Below are 18,883 nucleotides of genomic sequence, written 5' to 3' on the forward strand. Positions count from 1 at the left end.
ATACTTATTTCACCTAATTTGGAAAGAGAAATTACAGAACATAATTTCAATCTTCGGATAAAACACGAAACGAAACAGGATTTCTATAAAGTTAAGCATTTTAAATATATTTGCAATAAAATAGATTACGCTAACAATACTCTTCCGCTTACCCTATAAAAAAAGAATGTCCAGAAATTGTAGCTGAAAACATCTGGAAAATGTTTATTTGTCTGAAATATGTCCAGAATATTGCAATATTCCGGACGTTGGAAAATTTCCATTTTCCGGAAAATGTCCAGAAAATGTCTAGGAGGGTTCAGACCCAGCGTCCAGAAAGTGTCCGGAATATTGCAATTTTCTGGACGTTTTCTGGACACACGGACATTTTTCGGATGTTTTTAGCTACAATTTCTGGACATTTTTTTTACAGTGTTAGAGTTCCAATCCGAGGATCGACGGATGGGAATATTTTGGCAATTTGCATATGGATTTAATCAATAAAGGTAAGGATTTTTTTTCGCATACACTAAGACCATATCTCAATACACAATATAGTAAATTTAAGAGTGTTGTTAATAATAAAAAAAAAAGAAAAATTCGATTCGGATTGAATTTTCATCCGATCGGATGGATTTTCGATCCGAGTTGAATTTCTTCTCCATTTTATAATTGAACCAGATTTTAATTTTATTATATTGCGCATTGGAGTAGAATCCGAAGATATCTCAAAAAAATCTTGACTTAAATTAATTAAATTTATGTATAATCGTCAAAATGTGTCCATCCGTCGATCCTTGGATTGGAACTCTACTTCCGCTTCGGTAATTATAAATTTGAAAAGAATACTGCTGTAAATCTTCGATTTTCAGATCAATTTAAAGTATGTTATATAACATCAATTAGAATTGCTAGCAAGCCTAGCATCAAGTAGAAATCTATATGATTAATTGATTTCTCCGACTTTATCATTAATTAGTATTTAAAACAAGTTGTACAACATATTGACGAGATAGTAACGAGATCCACGACATTATGGTAATTTTTTTGACGAATTTGGATAAATCTTCAGTTATAGCGTTGATAAATTAAAAAGTAATATTTTGTTATTACGATTTTTTGAAATTTATTTTCTAGAGCATTTAAAACTATGTTAGTATTTCACATCTAACAAGATCTAACAACTATTATAATATGTCATAATATTACATTATTCGAGACTTGAACAATAGAAAAAAAATGGTTATGAAAGAACAACGGTGTGATTTAATCTTTTTTTATTAAATTATATGTGACTAAGAATAAATAACCTCACCGATAATCAATAATACATTATTGAAAATACTTTGAAACATTTCAAACTAATAAAGATATTATTTATATATATTTTAAATAAAGTTGTCATCATTAAAAAGTTATAGTTGAATGTCGAGATATGACCCGTTTGAATTTCACGTGAGTCGCATCTTATCTTTCGATATTTATTAACGTAACTATAAATCCATGCTTACTATTTTTAAGAACTTGAAAATTATATTTATGAACTTTCGAATCAATCAGCGCTTTCGCTTTTAATTTCAATATATTCATCTTGATTTTTATCCGCTTCTGCTTCTGATGTAAGTGCTAAAATTGATAAAAAATAGTAAATAAGTTATTCAAAAAAATAATATTTATTATAATTGTATTATCAAGGTATAATCTTTTGTTGCTTTTTGACATATTTTTTCTGAAATTCTTTATAGATTTTTCCTAAAAACACAAACATCATACGAATTAAAGAAATATATTAAATTAGTAAATAATTATATATTTTTTACCTGAAGGGTGGCAGCTTTCAATTTACTTGCAGAACCGTTTAATAAAATCCAATTATATTCATTAACAGATGGAAATGAACGAGTAATTAATGCATTAATAGCTACAGCAGTATTTTCATTAAATAATACATTTTCTATAATGAAACCATTATCCCTCATTTCAATCCAAGTCGAAGTATTTTCTCTTGGAGCTGAATTATTTTTCCAACTTCCTTGTGTAAACAATAATATGTGATTAAGTCCAAGTGAAACGTTAGCAGGATGACCTCTAGAAGCAACAGTATTTGGTGAATTGAATTTTAACTGATTTCTTTTCTTCTTTTTAATACTGGGCGTAGATATAATTCTAATAGTTTCATCTCCAAATTTCGAATTTCCTGAATTATTAATACTTGTTGATAACAAGTATGAGGGCAAATTATTTTCAATATTAATCAAGCTAGTAACACTACTTGGAGCAGTATTCTTGTGAAATGCAGTATAATGATAACAATATTTGCATTTCAATTCGTTATTAGGATTAGCAGAAAAAGCTTGACATCCACATGAAACTCCATCTTTTTGACAAGCTCCCAATAATGGTGTTGAAATATTTTGAGGCGGAGGCGAAAAACCGGTATGAAACGCATTATAATGATTGCAATAATAGCATTTCTCTGGATTATTCTTATCTTCCTTATAAGTTTGACAACCACAATATTTATTGTTAAAATTACAAATACCAAGTAATAACATTTTCGTTAAAATAAAATAGAAAGGAATAATTAATTTTCCATGGTAAAGCATTACGTATATAATTTATATTTTTCCATGTGCGCAGCAATCAAAGATTGCTGCGTAAAATAGACTAAACAAATCTACACGATATAGGAAATGATACTCGTGGATTCACAAGCAACTTCCTTTAATTCACATGTATTTAAAGGTATGGATAAAGAAAACGCTCTTTGTTGCAAAGATACACCTAACGAAATAAGAGATTGTTATAGAGAAAATGCAAGCAAAGAATTTTTTTGCTGGTAGGTTGACTGGGTGGTTTCCTCCGGTTCCTATTCAGATTTCACAACCCCGTTACGTGATTTATCTTTATACAACATTATATTCCGGACAACTACGGTTCACCACCGGGCACTTTCACTGACTCTTGAGAAGTTTTTGTAGGATTGCCGCTGAAAGGAACTTAGAAAACGTTCGAAGTAAATAATAAAGAAAACGCTCGTTTTTGAGAGTGTTACACCAAACGAAGTAAAAGATGGTTATAGAGAATAATACAAGCGAAAAATTTTTTTGAAGGTAGGTTGACTGGGTGGTTTCCTCCGGTTCCTATTCAGCTTTCACAATCCCGTTACGTGATTTTTCTTTATACAACATTATATTCCGGACAACTACGGTTCAACACCGGGCACTTTCACTGACTTTTGAGAAGTTTTTGTAGGATTACCGCTAAAAGAACTTAGAAACGACAAGATATGCAAATTCAGTCCGACTACCCTAAGTAAATAAACTAGACATTATGTTTTATCTGGATATATACAGTTTAATGATTGTTTTATTTATTTATAAATTAGACCCAACGTGTTGTCGAATCCCTGACGGTTATTGTCCAAAATGTGATTATTATAGTTTATCGTCGTTAAAATTATAATTGCATTTGTTGAAGAGGGTGCTTAATTGTCATTTTTGATTTTATATATTTGAATTTAATGATAGCTTTAAAGTATTTATAAAGTGTATCGAGAAATAACCAATAATAATTTATACAAAGTTTCAAATAGAGAAACATCATTTCAACCTCGTACCGTTCCTCGTTTTTTTTCTTCATGTGTATGTGTTGTTTATTTATGCTTGTCAGCTATATGCGGGTTTTATTATTATAAAAGTTGATTTATTATACTGTATTTAGAAATCGAATGGAAGTATAATTTTTTTATATAAAATATGTGCGAAGTAAAGGTTTTCATAAATAATTCAAAATAATAACACCATAATGTGTAAAAGATGACTTTTATTATTACAATTTTATTTTAAGCTTGGTTAAAATCCGAAAGGACTTTGAGCTCCGCGCTGCTATAGCGCGGGTATCGTTATTAAAAGCTAATTTGATTTTGTATGTAGTATATGTGGCATCCAAATTTCCTCTTGGATTCACAAATAATATCACTTTTACGGATTCTTTATTTTAATAAAAAGTAAAGTCTTAGTTTTAGCTTCGGCTGATCTTTTCTCAGGATTACTTGTAATAATGTTTTTGACATGATTCCTACTGAATCATTGATGATCAAAACCAATTTGATTGGCCAGAATGCAGAACTAGGAAATGTATCTCGTGAAGCTCATAAACCAAATCTCATAAAGGAATGATTTAGACATCATAAAAAAAAATAAAATGTCTCTCGTTAGAAAAGTGGAGAAAAAGAAAAAAAGAAGAAAAACGCGCTCTTTTATCAAGCTTTGTAGTGATGATGTAAGAGGGTTTAAAAGAGCAAAGAAACACCAAAACGAGAAAAAAGAAAAGGATAATTTAGAGAAGAAAAGAAAAGAAATCGAGAGAAAAATACAAGCGAAAAATTTCTTTGCAGGTAAGTTGACTGGGTGGTTTCCTCCGGTTCCTATTCAGCTTTCACAACCCCGTTACGTGATTTATCTCTATACAACATTATATTCCGGACAATTACGGTTCAACACCTGGCACTTTCACTGACTCTTGAGAAGTTCATGTAGATAAGAAGCTAATAGAACTTAAAACACGACAAGATATTGAGAGTCAACAAATCCAGTTTGACTACCTTGAAGTAAATAATTGTTTTTATATCACATTTATCTGTTATCTGGTTATATATTGTTTTACTTGTTTAACAATTGTTTTATTGATTTATAAATTAGATCCAAACTTGGTGTATGGCTGTATGCATTGTAATAGTTCGTATTGCAAATGTAGACCGCTTCGTCGAAGCCTTGACGGATATTGTCCAGTATGTGGTTATTATAGATGCCGTAAACGAAACTTTAGTAACGTGAAACGTGGACATCACATTTTTAATTTTAATGGTAAATTAGTTGAGACTAGGAAGCCGCGGAAATAATTAATGTTTCAAATTCATAATTTCATTTTATTTTTTTGATGAGTTACTGTACGTGTTTAGTGTTGGTCAAAGATAGACTGGATTGAGATACCATTTAAAGTGATGCATACATGCATTGCAGTCAAAGATCATTATAAGTAAGAACAGATAGAAAAATAAATTTTAGTGAATAAATAAAAAGCCGATAGGGATAAATTATCTCCTCGTATTCTATAATTATTTCTGTGTTAAAATCTTGTTAATATACCCTAATTATAAATAAATAAAATTATATAATAATAAATGATAATAAATGATTATATTGTTCGTTTTTATAATTGAATGCTTTGTTTATTGAATTATTGTATGTATTTTTTATTTAAAATAAAATTGCGCGAGTTATTATGAAATTGGCAATACACTACACGCGAGAAACAGGTAATTATTAATGCTATCGGGAACTTAAACCTGTTTTATTTATTTATTCATAATTTTTATAAATTGTTCATTTTTGCTTTTTTTTCCTTTTGAACAAACGTTCTTTTTATTTGGACAATGGATGATTTTAATGATCTGTAATTATTTTTAAAAAGTTTCAAACTAAATTTTTTTTTTAAATTAATAAAATCTATTTAGTTATGCAGCGGCTTATTAACGTCTTGAAAATGAGTTGAAGATGACTAAAGATAATTTGTAAGTGGTACACTTGTACGATAGTAAATTATAAATTTATCTTTTTTGTTAAATTATTAATTATAATAAATTACAGTTGCGAAATGTCTAGACTGCTAGCTAACGAAGAATTAAAGTAAGGATATTAGAAAATTGTAATTAGAATGTTTAATTAACTAATTTGAATTATCTTTAGAGTTAATAACTTAACAAAAGAAAAAAGTATTCTAGAGAAAAATCTTTCTCGTTGTTTTGAAAATTATTCAACTCTTAAGAAAACTTATGATTTAAGGACCTATCAATTCAAAGAAGCATCGGAACGAAATCTTGCTCTCAAAAATGAAAATTTACAATTTCGATTGAATTTGGATGATAACAGTCAAATTAAAAAAGAAAATGAAATTCTCAAGGATGAAATTTCTCGCATTAATGATAGTTTAGAAAAATATAAACATATAGCGGATAATCAGTTGAAAGAAATGAAAGATTTTAAAAATAAATTGAAAGAAAAAGAAGAAAAAATATCAATTCTTATTAATGAGAATAAGAAAATTACATCTTTTGTGAAAGAAACTGAGAGTAACCTGCTTAGAGCTTATGAGGATTTGAAGCAAATTTCTTTTATTTCGAAATCATATGAAACATACTAACAATTCAATGTATACACATCGGTAGATTCAATATTTTTTTTGTTATAAGCATAATTTTATATCATTTATGTGTATTTTGCGCTCAGAATCGGTACAACTAAATTTTAAAAGTGATTCTTATGATTTGAGTTCAATTAAATAAAAAAATTCTTTTTGTAAAGTTATTTTTAATTTTATTGTAATAAATGAACAGTTATCTAATCTAGAAAAAGTTGCTCTTAACGCATCAATCTTCCACAAACCGAAGTTTTGATATAACCTATTCGTTATTTTAAGTTTCTTTGTGAATGAATAATTATAAACCATAAAATACAGAAATGTATGCGTGTTCGACTTATTCCAATCGAGTTTGATCGAATTCTATTGCAATGATTTACTTGTTGGGATAATAAATCAGCCGGGGTTTTCACTGGTTTTCGTATTTAGAATATTTGATTGATAGATACTGTATTTTGGTACAAAAAAATTTAGAATTTTTATCGAAAATTCTTTTGTTCACTATATTAATTTCGGCATTTTGACCACTTTCAGATTTTTCGGATTTCGATTACTTCAATTTTATTAAGTATGCTAGTGTTAGCTAATTTCTTTCCACATTCAAAACACAATTTATGTTTATGCCATAAATTACTCACGCATCCACCTATGGGGCATTTTAACGAAAGATGTTTGTTATATTCCCATTTACTAATAGTTCTACCGTTTTTATAACATTGATCACAATCTTCTTTCATAATGATTAATTATTTGCATGTAAAAAAGTCATTAAACTTATTACTGGTCTTATAAAAAAGATTGTATTATTTTCGTTCAGTATTATCCTTATTATCATTTGGAATTGTACTTCATGAAAAAATATATAATACATACATTGTATTGTCCACAACAATTTATCATTATTACACTTTTAATATGTATCATTCTACTTTTCGTTCCTAATACACAAATGTCAATTGTTATATGCCTCTGAAATTTGTTGCCTTCCTACTTCTAGTTCTTTAAATTATAGACATATAAAGACGTTTATGTATTTATTTTTTGCTAATTTAACACATTATATAATACTTTTATCTCTAGTACATTAAAACAATTAGTCCTTTTTATTCAAGTATTGTCAAGTATAATACATTAATTATTTATTCAATTTAACATACTAGTCCAGAGCAAAAAATTAAAATTTGCGATTTCATTGGGCGACGATCACGTGGAGGGCAGAGAAGTCACGGGATCGATTTATTTTCATATATACCGAAATGTCTGACCCCTAATAATAAAAACAGTAGTACAGCTGCCGAGAAATTATTTGTGAAAGAATATTTAAAAGCTCCGAATTACTGAAATCTTTCCATATAAATTAATGATGATAATGATTTGATTGTATAATATTTATCTCGTCTATAACCTTCAGTCGACTATGCATATTATCAACCACTTACAAATTAAATTGTTCAGCGCCAGTTATAATTTAGTTTTACAGTTAATCATTTAATGGCTGAACTTAAATATTGGGCGTAAATTTCAAATGAAATAAATAATGGTACATCCCCTCTGCTGATCACGTCTTTAAATTTTTTTTTTAAAAAAAAAATATTTCGAAATCATGTCATCGGAAGATGATTTTATATGTAAATACTGTGATAATTTTTATACATATAGATATCGTAGGTGGTGCCAACCGTGTGAAATAAATAATTTAAAAGAAAATTTTGCAAATTGGACTAGTGGAAATGAAAAAATTGATGAATTAATTCAAGAAATGCAATTAAAAATTACTCTCCATGATGATATGGTGGTTAAATGGATACCATATAACCAGTTTAATAATATCAAAGAAATAAGCAAAGATGATTCTGCTACAATATATTCAGCAATATGGATGAATGGTTCATTAGTATATAATACTCATAATGAGGAATTGATAAAAAAGCCCAATGAAAAAGTTGTTTTGAAGTGTTTATATAATTCACGAAATAATATCAATGAATTTTCGAATAAGGTATGAAATTGTAATTTTTTTGATTTTTTATAAATTCAATAATTTCTTTATAATTTAATTTTTATTATAATTACTTTTTTCATGTATATATGTTTCTATTAACAGGCTAAATTATATACAATTAGTAACTCTACTGGTGATATAATAATATATGGGATAACCCAGAATCCAGATACAAAAGATTATATTATAGTACTTGAAGATCTTTATTGTGAATATTGTTGCAAAATATATGGAAGTGCGTTGATAAAAGCGTGTGTACCATGTTATTTAAAAAATAATGTTACAAACTGGACTAGTGGAAATGAAAAAGTTGATAATTTTATTCAAGAAATGCAATTAGAAAAATTTAATAAAAGTCTTTACAGTAGATTATTTGAATATGTACCTTATAACCAGTTTAATGATATCAAACAAATAGGCAAAGATGATTCCATCACACTATATTCAGCAATATGGGTGGATGGCCCATTAAAATATAACTTTAATGATGAGAAATATAGAATACCTAATAAAAAAGTTACTTTAAAATGTTTATATAATTCACAAGATATTACTCATGAACTTTTAAATGAGGTATGAATTTTTGATTTTTGTAATCCAATCATTTGTTTTGTAAATTAATTTCTTTATTATAATAACTCCATATAAATAAATGTGTTTAACAGGCTAAATTGCATATTAATACTATCAAAGATGATTCTGGTTTTGAATTAGATATATATGGGATAACCCAAAATCCAGATACAAAAAACTATATTATAGTACTTGAAGATGGTTATTGTGAATACTGCGGTAAAATGTATACAAGTATATATAATAAATGGTGTAAATTATGCCAAATAAATAATTTAAAAGAAAACTTCACAAATTGGACTAGTGGAAATGAAAAAATTGATAATTTTATTCAAGAAATACAATTGAACCATGACTATTTGTATCATATTGCGTGTCAACATACATATGGTATTATTACACGTCAATATTTATTTGAATGGATACCTTATAATCAGTTTAATAATATTAACGTCAAAGAAATAGATTTCACTACATTATATTCAGCAATATGGATGGATGGTCCGTTAATATGTGGTGATTATGAAAAGAAATGGGAAAGAGAGCCTAATAAAGAAGTGACTTTAAAGTATTTATATAATTTACATAATATCACCGATGAACTTTTAAATGAGGTATAAATTTTTTAATTTTTGTATAATTCAATTCAAGTATTTACAATAACATTTTATATATGTTTTATCAGATTAAATCATATTCTTATAGTGATGATAATTTTAATAATGGGATATATGGAATATCCCAAAATCCAGATACAAAAGATTATATCATAGTGTCATACCAAGATAGTTATTGTAAAATTTGTGGAGTTATATATACAAGTAGGAGTCCATGGTGGAAATGGTGCAAGTTATGTCAAGTAAATAATTTAAAAGAAAACTTCGCAAATTGGACTAGTGGAAATGAAAAAATTGATAGTTTTATTCAAGAAATGCAATTAAAAATTAATGGGCATTATGACACATTAGTTGAATGGATACCATATAACAAGTTTAATTATATTAGAAATGTAGGAAAAGGTGGATTTGCTACTGTATATTCAGCAATATGGATGGATGGTCCATTAAGATATAATGGTGATAAAATGGAATATGAAAGGAAACCTATAGAAGAAGTCGCTTTAAAATGTTTAAATAGTTCACAAAACATTACTAATGAATTTTTAAATGAGGTATGAATTTTCTTTAAATTTATTAAAGATTTTTTAATATAATAACTTTTTATATTTTATTAGGTTAAAAAATACTTTATTAGTTATGATAGTATTCTTCCTATATATGGAATATCTCAAAATCCAGATACAAAGAATTATATTATGGTTTTTAAGTATGCACAAGGTGGAAATTTTAATAATTATATTAGCAATCATGTTTCAAATTGGATTTGGAGTCATAGATTAAAAGCATTAAGTGACATTATTAAAGGCCTTATAAAAATTCATAAAAATAAGATGGTTCATCGTGATCTTCACACAGGAAATATATTATCATCATTTAATAATATTGGTTACTCTTATGTTTATTCAAATTACAATATTGAAATATATATTTCAGATATGGGATTATGTGAAGAAGTCAATAATATAGATGAAACGAAAATTTATGGAGTTATGCCTTTTGTAGCTCCTGAAGTATTAAAAGGAAAACCCTATACTCAAGAATCAGATATATATAGTTTTGGCATGATTATGTATTTTACAGCAACTACAAGGCAACCTTTTGCCAATGACGCTCATGATAATATTTTAGCATTAAAGATATGTAATGGAAATAGACCTGAAATAAATGAACTAGAAGCACCAAAATGTTATATTGACCTAATGAAAAGATGTTGGGATTCAAATCCAGATAAGAGACCAAATGCGATTGAAATAGAAGAATTAATTAAATTATTTTGTTCAGATAAAAATGAGGAATTTAAAAAACAATTTGAAGAAGCGGAAGAATATAGAAAAGCAAATCCTTCATCCATTAAAAGTAATCAATTAATTACTCATCCACAAGCTTGTTATACTTCTCGATTACTTAATCCATATACAAAAGATCTTTCAAATCTTTCAGTAGAAAATTTTGATTTTACAAGGTAAGTTATATTTACTTGATTTGTTTTTTAAATAAGAATCTATTTAAATTTTAAATTACAAGATATTGAAATTTATAGTGATGCGGATTATAATGAGTACTAGGGATATTTATCAGATATAGAAAACGATTTCTACGATTAATATAATTCAATTTAGAATAGCTGATAGTTAAATTCGCTGTAGTTATTTTATATCTGTAATTATTTTTAAAATTTCCAAATGAAATTTATTTATTTAATAATTACTTATATCTATAATTAAAGAAAAACTTATAACTATAAATATTATAAACAAACAAATTTAAGCAAGTTACTCTCAGTTTCTTTCACATTCTTAAGAATTGATATTTTTCGTCTTTTTCTTTCAATTTATTTTTAAAATCTTTCAACTGATTATCTGCTATAAGTTTATATTTTTCTAAACTATCATTAATGCGTGAAACTTCAACCTTGAGAATTTCGTTTTCTTTTTTAATTTGACTGTTATCATCCAAATTCAAATTCTAAATTTTCATTTTAAGGTTTCAAAAAATTGTTGATTCTTCTTATATGATAAAAAAAATATATAAGTTTTTAATATCGATATTCAATAAAATATAACAATAGATAGCCCAGGATAAAACAAAAAAAAAAACAATTGATAAATTATCATGTGTATTAAAAATTTGATGTTGCATATTATGAAATTTCAAATTTTTTAACGGATGAATTGTAGTTAATAAAATTTATCGACCCTCCCTGACACCGAGACATACTTCGTTCTTTAAATGATAAACATGAAAGATAATTATCCTCAAACCAAAATTAAAAATTTCTACTAATTTTTCTAATAGATTAATTCTATAATAAATTTAGAATGATTTTAACTAAAATTAATAATATATTTTATTTTATTTTTTTGTCTTTTCGATGATCATTAACGTTAATGAATAGTTAAACATTCAAACAATGTTTAGCAATTTGTAAATTTTGTAATTGTCCGTGATATACTGTATTGTAAATTTTTATTTTGAAATATTTTTGAAAATTATTAAAAATAATAAAAATTTAATTTCTATTTAATTAATCTTCTCTTTTTTACTAAACTACTTTTTTCTGACTTGGCTTTTTTGGGGGTCTTTTCATTATCAGCAAAAAATTGAATCAAAGATGGAGGCGTAGGCGGTTGGGATAAATGGACAACTCCGGTCAACTCATCTAAAAAGCTGGTTTCTTCCGACTCAGGATTTGCATTGTTTTCCTGAATACCTCTTATGATGTTTAAATTATTCATCATAATGATCTGTATAAGTAGTTTAAATGATTAGGAAAGCCAAAAGAGAAATATGCGAGAGTTCTTTAATAAATTTCACCTTATGTCGATTTATCATAGCTAGGAACTTGAGGAAATTTTTAACACCTTCTACTGAAAACTTATTATTTATATAATATACTTGAGGGTCTTTATAAAAAACAGTAATCGACCCGCCTGCACGCCACAACCTCGTAGCTTGAACTCTTAATCCGAGGTGCAAGATTCCGAATACTTGAAGTTCATTTACTTTTTTTTCTTCATAGTTCACATCCCTGATCATGTCGGCCAACATATCGCGAAGAGTTTTCGGCATTTTAAATTCTTCGAGAAGGTACTTCCTATCTGAAACCCCATAAAACATCTTGCTGCCTCAATTGCTCCTACCTCAAGGAGCCTGTCAATAATATATATTATTCCATCTATTTTTCTGCCAGTGAATTTCCGTTCGTTAGTTAACTTGGCACGATTTTTCCTGTTGGCAGAAGCCAACGATGGTGCATCAGTCCTATAAATATGATAAAAAACGGTGTTAGTGAAAGTGATAGTGATTTGCATCAGTGAAAGAATGGTAAGGACCTCTTTATGTCAGTTCCTAACCGCATATCTCATACAAAAATCTATGCAACTTCCGAAAAGAGCAACCGTGAACCAATCTTCGTAATGACTCCGTGCTAAAGGATGGTCTGTATTTTCATATAAATTTGTAAGTGTTCTTAATGACGTTTGAATCCATTCCATATCATAATGTTGTTGAGCATCATATTCAATATCATCTTGAAGATACGGTGTCATCACGATTTGGCGCAATTCTCTTAAAGTCTTCTTGGCATATTTCGACAATTCCTTTGCAATATGAGCAGGATTAATAGGAAGTCCCAGCCGATCTTTTATTAGCTCCTTCCATTCCGTTTCAGTATATAATGATTTAATTTCCGCGTCATCACAATCTATAATGTATGAGTGAGCATGACTGATAGAATCTCAGTATCAAGAAATTAAGTTTCAAGATGCAAGAAAAAAGGTTGGTTCAAAAACTTACTGTTCATAGTCCATATTTCTACAAAAATCGAAGAGGACATCTTCTACTATTTTTCCTGTGCTTAATCGCATTTTTGAAGAATCAGGAATGGACTTGTGTGCCTCATGAAAAGCCGTCTTGTTGATTTTTGGACGGTCCTCTTCAGACTCCTCACTAGTATCTACTGCAGAGAATTCATCAAGTTTTATTAGCTGATATTCATTAATTGTAGCTTGAATTACTTTATAAACCTTATACCTTGATTTTCATCTTCAACGTCATTGACGCCCTCTTCAACCTGAGGTACATCCCGATGCAACAATTCTGGCTGATAAATACAAAAAACATGTATATAGAAATATGCACGATTTTAACTTAAGTCAACAACAATATTTACCTTTGGGAGATCATCCATGTCTTGTTTTGGCAATATAGTCCCATCAGTTAATAACTCTTGTATATTTCTCCTTCCAGACGCACCTAGGAGTTTGAGACTGCCAGTAATGTGTATTTCCCTAACATTGTTCTTTTTTTTTACATAATGAATGAAGTTTAGTAAGAAATTAAGGAAGTGATAAATAAGGCTTAATTCACCTTCTCTCTTTCACGTAAAATTTCGTCCCAATATAATTTTAATCCACGGTTTCGACATTCGGCTTCAACCTTTCGCAGATATAGAGACGTAAGTAATTATAGAAGTGCGAATAATAAACAACGTTATAGGCGAAACAATGGGAAAGCCCAGCACGTTGACTAGATACTCCTTGAATGGCACGTTGACCTTTTCAGGAGCGCTATCAACCCATTACTGCCCAGCGCGTTGACTAGATACTCCTTGAATGGCACGTTGACCTTTTCAGGAGCGCAGTTAAGAAAATTAAAGACAATAAAAAACAAACAGACCTTTAATTTTATATCTTCAAATCTATCCGGAATATGAGTTTGCACGGCTCTTATAAAACGATTTGACCAAGCACTTTCTAAGCCACCCCAGTTTTCGGTGAAAGGGGGTGATTTTATTACTTCCTCCCGGTTGAGATCCAAAAAATTTCGATATGATGGATTGTCGAATTTTTTAAGGTAAGACGATAGAGCTAAAATAAAATGGTTAAGCCAAGAAAATATTAAAATGAACTGCTGGAAAACATAAGAAAATCACCTTCGTAACCTGGATAGTACTCGTCCATTTTTAACTAAAAGTTGTTATTTTGAACAAAACTTGAATTTCCTAATCAATTACCACCCCTTTTATTAAAACATTGTAACACGAGGATGTGAAAAGGAAGATGCACCTCAATAGACATACAGATCTTAAATTTCCTTTTATGAACAAATCTCAATTAAACCTTTCCCTAAATCGTCAATTCCCCACAAGTGATCGAATTTTTTCAAGTTACTATTGTTATGATCAGCGCGGAAAAAAACCTTGGAAAAATTTCGGAAAAATTCCGGTTAAATATAAAAATTCCGGAAATTTATTTTTTCAACCGGTATGGAATTATGGAATTAAAAAAAATTCCGGTTTTAGATAGTATTACCAAATATATAATAATCTTTTCTTTTTTTTATTCGTGTATGGAGTAACCAGAAAAGACGTACTGGCTTTAAATAATCATATTGTAATAAACTACTGAAATAATAAATAATAAAATTAAAGATAAAAAACTTTTTTGCGATATCTGATATAAATTTATTAAATGAAATTTCCGGTATTTACAAAATATTCCGGAAATCTGCTACGCCATGACCGGAACAATTCTGGGATTATAAGATTTTACCAGTTTTATCAGAAATTTACCAGAAAAACTGGTTAAATTATAATGGATTTTTCTGCGCTGGTTATGATGCGTCAAATCGGCCCATATGAATAGAATGTTCAAACTTAATGTATGCCAGGCCTAAGGATGGTCATCGGTCCTAGAAGACCGCGGTCCTACGGTCCTACACCATAAAAAGACGGACTGGTCCGTCTTAGTGTAGGACCGCGGTCTGCCTCGTCTGTATCGCATATAATAAGACCGTCAGTCTTTTTAAGGACCGCAGTCTTTTTAAGACCGATCGGTCTTTTTTCTTTTTTTGCAAATAAAAAAAGATTTTCTTCCTTAACTTTATTAGGAATAGCCTTGTTTTATAAATGAACACTAATTGGGATGATTTTTAATATAAATTTTTTTTTTACAAATCACCTGGATTTATGATCATCACATACGTCATGCACTTACTATTATTGTATTAGTGACAATCATATGATCATTTTCGTTTAATCAAACACTTGGTAATCATAACCTTTTAGCTAAATATGAGTTAAGCATGATAAAACTAGTTGTATTTATGCAAACTTGCACAGTAGTTAAAAAATTTTCCCATCGCAATTTTTTTTTTTATTAAATTTTTTTTTCTTTTTTGAATTATGGCTGAAGAGCAAGAACAAGAGGATAATTACAACTCTTTTCCATATGAATCCTTTATAGAGAATCAAATTTTTATTGATTATGAGGATGAGGAATATGAAGAAAGAGATAGTGAAATAACAACAGAAATGGCTGAAAGAGTAACTGAAATTACTAAAACTGAAACTGAAACTTCTAGTATTAGATCTAAAGAATTAAGACAAGCTCGAGTTTGGAAACATTTTGAAAAAAAGACAATTGAAAAAGATGATGAACAAACTGAAACTTATATTTTATGTCATATTTGTGAAAGGCCAGCGTTTCTGCCAAACAATTCTAGATACAACTCTTGAACGTCATTTAAAAGCTAAACATTTTGATGTATATAAAGACTTAGGTCAAGTTGAATCTAATGCAAAACCCTGGACAGTTGATATACAACAAGAAAAGCATAATCTTTTTGTTAATTGGATTATCACTGACCAGCAACCATTTACCATTGTTGAAAATCAAAGTTTTAAAAAATTTATAGCATCTATTCAACCAAAATACAAAATTCCATCTCGACACACAATAAAAGATATGATAATGAAAAAGTTTGAAAATGCACAAATTCAAATAAAAAACTACCTTCAACTTTCAACTTCCAAAATTTCGTTAACAATGGATATGTGGACAACAATTAGTTCATTAGGTATTTTGGCAGTAACAATTCATTTTATAAAAGATGATTGGCAGTTCCGATCACTTTCATACTCGTATGTATGTATATTCCTTCACCACACACAGCTTTAGCAATTAAAGATTCTATTATTAAAATTGTTTTAGAATTAAATATTGCAGATTGATTAATTGGAATTCTTGGTAATGATGAAGGCAAGATGTTAGCTGCAACTGACTGATTAAAGAAGATCTTAATTTATCAGAATTTTGCCACTATCGCTGTGCAGCACATATTTTAAACCTTGCTGTTGAAGCGCACTTAATATAAGTATAGTTCACAATTGTGTCGAAAAAGTTGCGTATATTTATTAGTACGGTAAGAAATTCACTAAACAAATGGATAAGTTAAAGGAGTTTTTTCAAGTTGAAAAAATTAAATTTAAAGTACCACTTCCAGATTGTACTACAAGATGAAACTATACATTCTACATGATAGATCGAGCATTAGAAATTAAACCTCTTTTGGCTCATTTAGTATCAAATCTTACATCATTATCAAATAATTGGCCAAATGAAGAAGAATGGAATATACTTACTATTTTAGCAGACTTATTAGCTCCTTTTGCATCAGTAACAAGAGTGATATCTGCTTTTAGTTATCCAACTATTGGTGAAGTTAAATTACTTTTTGAAGGTATTAGAATGCATTTAAATTAATCTCGAGGTGAAAATTTTATTTTACAAGACCAAGTAGATGAAATGAACCGTGTTTTTACAAATTATTTTGATGAAATAAGTGAGGCATTACATGTTCCAGCCTTTTTTGATCCCCGTTATAAAAATTAAGCATATGGCGATATGTCTCAAAATAATATTTTTTAACCATTGTGAGTTCACGCCAATTATGAGAATCTACGATACTCATATACCATCTCAACCCATTCAGGCTTCTCAGCGTTATTTAATGAATTTATCAGCAATTGAAACAAGAAATTTTTTTCGCAATTTAATAGCACCAAATCAAACTCCGCAGCCTGTTTTAAATGAATTGGAACTTTATTTTACTTCTAACTCACCGGGTGATGAAATAGTACCTTTAGAATGGTGAAAAAACCATTCTATGGAATACCCAACATTATCAAAAATGGCAAAGGACTACTTAGCCATAATGCCAACGTCTGTTCCTTGCGAACAGTTTTTTTCAATTGCAGGAAACCAATTTAATCAAACATATAACAGAATTGATGCTAATACAGCACGAGCATGTTTATGCTTAAAATCTTGGTTAGAACAAGGAAAAATTGAATAAAATATTAAAAAATTTTGATATTTTATCCTTTCATGTAATTAAAAAATCTTTTATTTTATTTTTTTTGTATAAATTTTTTAACTTTTTATGTATTCTCTTTAAAAATATATGTATTTATTATTAACATTAAAAATAAATTAACATTTATAAAAAATGAATAAATTACTAAATTTCAGAATGAACAAATAATCTTAAAAATTAATAAATTAGAATTAGGAAAGAATATAAGCATGTAAGTGGGCAGAGTTGCCTGTCAAAACACTGAAACTCCAAACTTTAAAAAAAGCGTTTAAGCGGAATATCTCGTCATTCAGTGATCAGAAAAGGATGAAACTACCACCATTCGAATCCTCTCAGCGAGACGCGTCGAATGGTGACTAAACCATATTTCCAGGATCAATAGATAACCAACAATTATTGAATTTGTTATAAAATAGGTTTGCCGACGTAATTGTTTTTCTATCGATTCTAAAATCATGATTTTGATACCATTCGACGCGTCTCAGTAAGACGATTCGAATGGTAGTAAATTCATCCTTTTATAATCACTGGATGGCAAGATATTACGTTTTAAAGTTTTTTTTTTGAAATTTCCGAAGTCATAGTTTCGAAAATTTAAAGCTTTGAGAAAAAATACTTCAAAACGCAATATCTCACCATCCAGTGATTGTAAAAGGATGATTTTACCACCATTCGAATCGTCTCGCTGCAGCGCGTCGAATGGTATCAAAATCATAATTTTATAATCAATAAAAAAAATATTACGTCGGCAAAACTATTTGATAATAAATTCAATAATTACCGACTATCTATCGATCCTAGAAACATGATTTAGTCACCATTCGACGCGTCTCGCCGAGACGATTCGAATGGTAGCGTTTCATCCTTTTCGATCACTGGATGACGAGATATTCCGCTTAAACTCTTTTTTTTGGAGTATCAGAGTTTCAGCGTTTTGACAAGCAACTCTACAAGTGGGAAGAGTGATTGTCATTATTTATTGGTTTGGAAATGGCCGGTCTTTATATTATTTTATGAAGACCTTTATCAGATTAATAGGTTTATTCAATATAAAAATCATTTATTATATAAAGACCAGTACGAGAACTGGTCGGTCCTCAGGACCGGTCCTACTGCGCCACAAAAAAATGCAAGACCGCGGTCCGGTCTTACAAGTCCTGGGACCGACCAGTCCAGGACTGAGTAGGACCAGTAGGACCGATGACCATCCTTAGCCAGGCCCCTTTAATGCTAGTACCATTATAGTATTACATGATTTATAAAATTCAAAATGATCAACATTTCCACGCTTTTAAAATTTTAGACTAAAAATAGAATGATTAACAATCCATGGAAATCCACGCTTTGGGTC

General features: G+C 29.0%; 8 protein-coding genes across 8 annotated transcripts; 6 read left to right on the top strand and 2 right to left on the bottom strand.

Moving 5' to 3' along the window:
- Positions 1-1,531: 1,531 nt before the first annotated feature.
- Positions 1,532-2,534, bottom strand: OCT59_019513 (uncharacterized protein; the record flags this gene model as incomplete). The annotated part of the gene is made up of 2 exons (XM_025325158.1): positions 1,532-1,605; positions 1,826-2,534. The coding sequence occupies 2 exons, from the start codon at positions 2,532-2,534 to the stop codon at positions 1,532-1,534; spliced, it is 783 nt and encodes a 260-aa protein (XP_025182667.1).
- Positions 2,535-2,672: 138 nt separating this feature from the next.
- On the top strand, positions 2,673-3,444 carry OCT59_019514 (uncharacterized protein; the record flags this gene model as incomplete). The annotated part of the gene is made up of 4 exons (XM_066143579.1): positions 2,673-2,818; positions 2,952-2,995; positions 3,235-3,294; positions 3,368-3,444. 4 exons carry the CDS (start codon positions 2,673-2,675, stop codon positions 3,442-3,444), a joined length of 327 nt encoding a protein of 108 aa, XP_066005314.1.
- A 704-nt stretch (positions 3,445-4,148) lies between these two features.
- Positions 4,149-5,098, top strand: OCT59_019515 (uncharacterized protein). Its single transcript, XM_066143580.1, has 3 exons — positions 4,149-4,378; positions 4,512-4,591; positions 4,683-5,098. The coding sequence occupies exons 1-3, from the start codon at positions 4,186-4,188 to the stop codon at positions 4,815-4,817; spliced, it is 408 nt and encodes a 135-aa protein (XP_066005315.1). The 5' UTR covers positions 4,149-4,185; the 3' UTR covers positions 4,818-5,098.
- Positions 5,099-5,537: 439 nt separating this feature from the next.
- OCT59_019516 (uncharacterized protein) lies at positions 5,538-6,183 on the top strand (the record flags this gene model as incomplete). The annotated part of the gene is made up of 3 exons (XM_025334317.2): positions 5,538-5,554; positions 5,631-5,669; positions 5,730-6,183. The coding sequence occupies 3 exons, from the start codon at positions 5,538-5,540 to the stop codon at positions 6,181-6,183; spliced, it is 510 nt and encodes a 169-aa protein (XP_025182668.1).
- A 1,560-nt stretch (positions 6,184-7,743) lies between these two features.
- OCT59_019517 (uncharacterized protein) lies at positions 7,744-10,940 on the top strand (the record flags this gene model as incomplete). The annotated part of the gene is made up of 6 exons (XM_025315538.2): positions 7,744-8,179; positions 8,285-8,755; positions 8,848-9,369; positions 9,441-9,926; positions 9,990-10,837; positions 10,916-10,940. Exons 1-6 carry the CDS (start codon positions 7,784-7,786, stop codon positions 10,938-10,940), a joined length of 2,748 nt encoding a protein of 915 aa, XP_025182669.2. The 5' UTR covers positions 7,744-7,783.
- Positions 10,941-11,822: 882 nt separating this feature from the next.
- Positions 11,823-14,336, bottom strand: OCT59_019518 (uncharacterized protein; the record flags this gene model as incomplete). The annotated part of the gene is made up of 11 exons (XM_066143581.1): positions 11,823-12,119; positions 12,190-12,469; positions 12,589-12,636; positions 12,708-12,723; positions 12,797-13,101; positions 13,171-13,333; positions 13,408-13,447; positions 13,547-13,675; positions 13,744-13,812; positions 14,053-14,243; positions 14,309-14,336. 11 exons carry the CDS (start codon positions 14,334-14,336, stop codon positions 11,892-11,894), a joined length of 1,497 nt encoding a protein of 498 aa, XP_066005316.1. The 3' UTR covers positions 11,823-11,891.
- A 1,223-nt stretch (positions 14,337-15,559) lies between these two features.
- Positions 15,560-15,892, top strand: OCT59_019519 (uncharacterized protein; the record flags this gene model as incomplete). The annotated part of the gene is made up of 1 exon (XM_066143582.1): positions 15,560-15,892. The coding sequence occupies one exon, from the start codon at positions 15,560-15,562 to the stop codon at positions 15,890-15,892; it is 333 nt and encodes a 110-aa protein (XP_066005317.1).
- Positions 15,893-16,691: 799 nt separating this feature from the next.
- Positions 16,692-17,310, top strand: OCT59_019520 (uncharacterized protein; the record flags this gene model as incomplete). Its single annotated transcript, XM_066143583.1, has 2 exons — positions 16,692-16,896; positions 17,216-17,310. The coding sequence occupies 2 exons, from the start codon at positions 16,692-16,694 to the stop codon at positions 17,308-17,310; spliced, it is 300 nt and encodes a 99-aa protein (XP_066005318.1).
- Between the last annotated feature and the right edge of the window lie 1,573 nt (positions 17,311-18,883).

This window comes from Rhizophagus irregularis, chromosome 29 (assembly GCF_026210795.1).
Source record: "Rhizophagus irregularis chromosome 29, complete sequence".
Classification (NCBI taxonomy): domain Eukaryota; kingdom Fungi; phylum Glomeromycota; class Glomeromycetes; order Glomerales; family Glomeraceae; genus Rhizophagus; species Rhizophagus irregularis.

Excerpts from the sequence above, each read along its gene's own strand:
- OCT59_019515 (XM_066143580.1), top strand. The coding sequence starts at position 4,186 with ATGTCTCTCGTTAGAAAAGTGGAGAAAAAGAAAAAAAGAAGAAAAACG. Across the intron at positions 4,379-4,511 it reads AGCGAAAAATTTCTTTGCAG|TTCATGTAGATAAGAAGCTA; the intron begins GTAAGTTGACTG and ends ACTCTTGAGAAG. Across the intron at positions 4,592-4,682 it reads TCCAGTTTGACTACCTTGAA|ATCCAAACTTGGTGTATGGC; the intron begins GTAAATAATTGT and ends TTTATAAATTAG.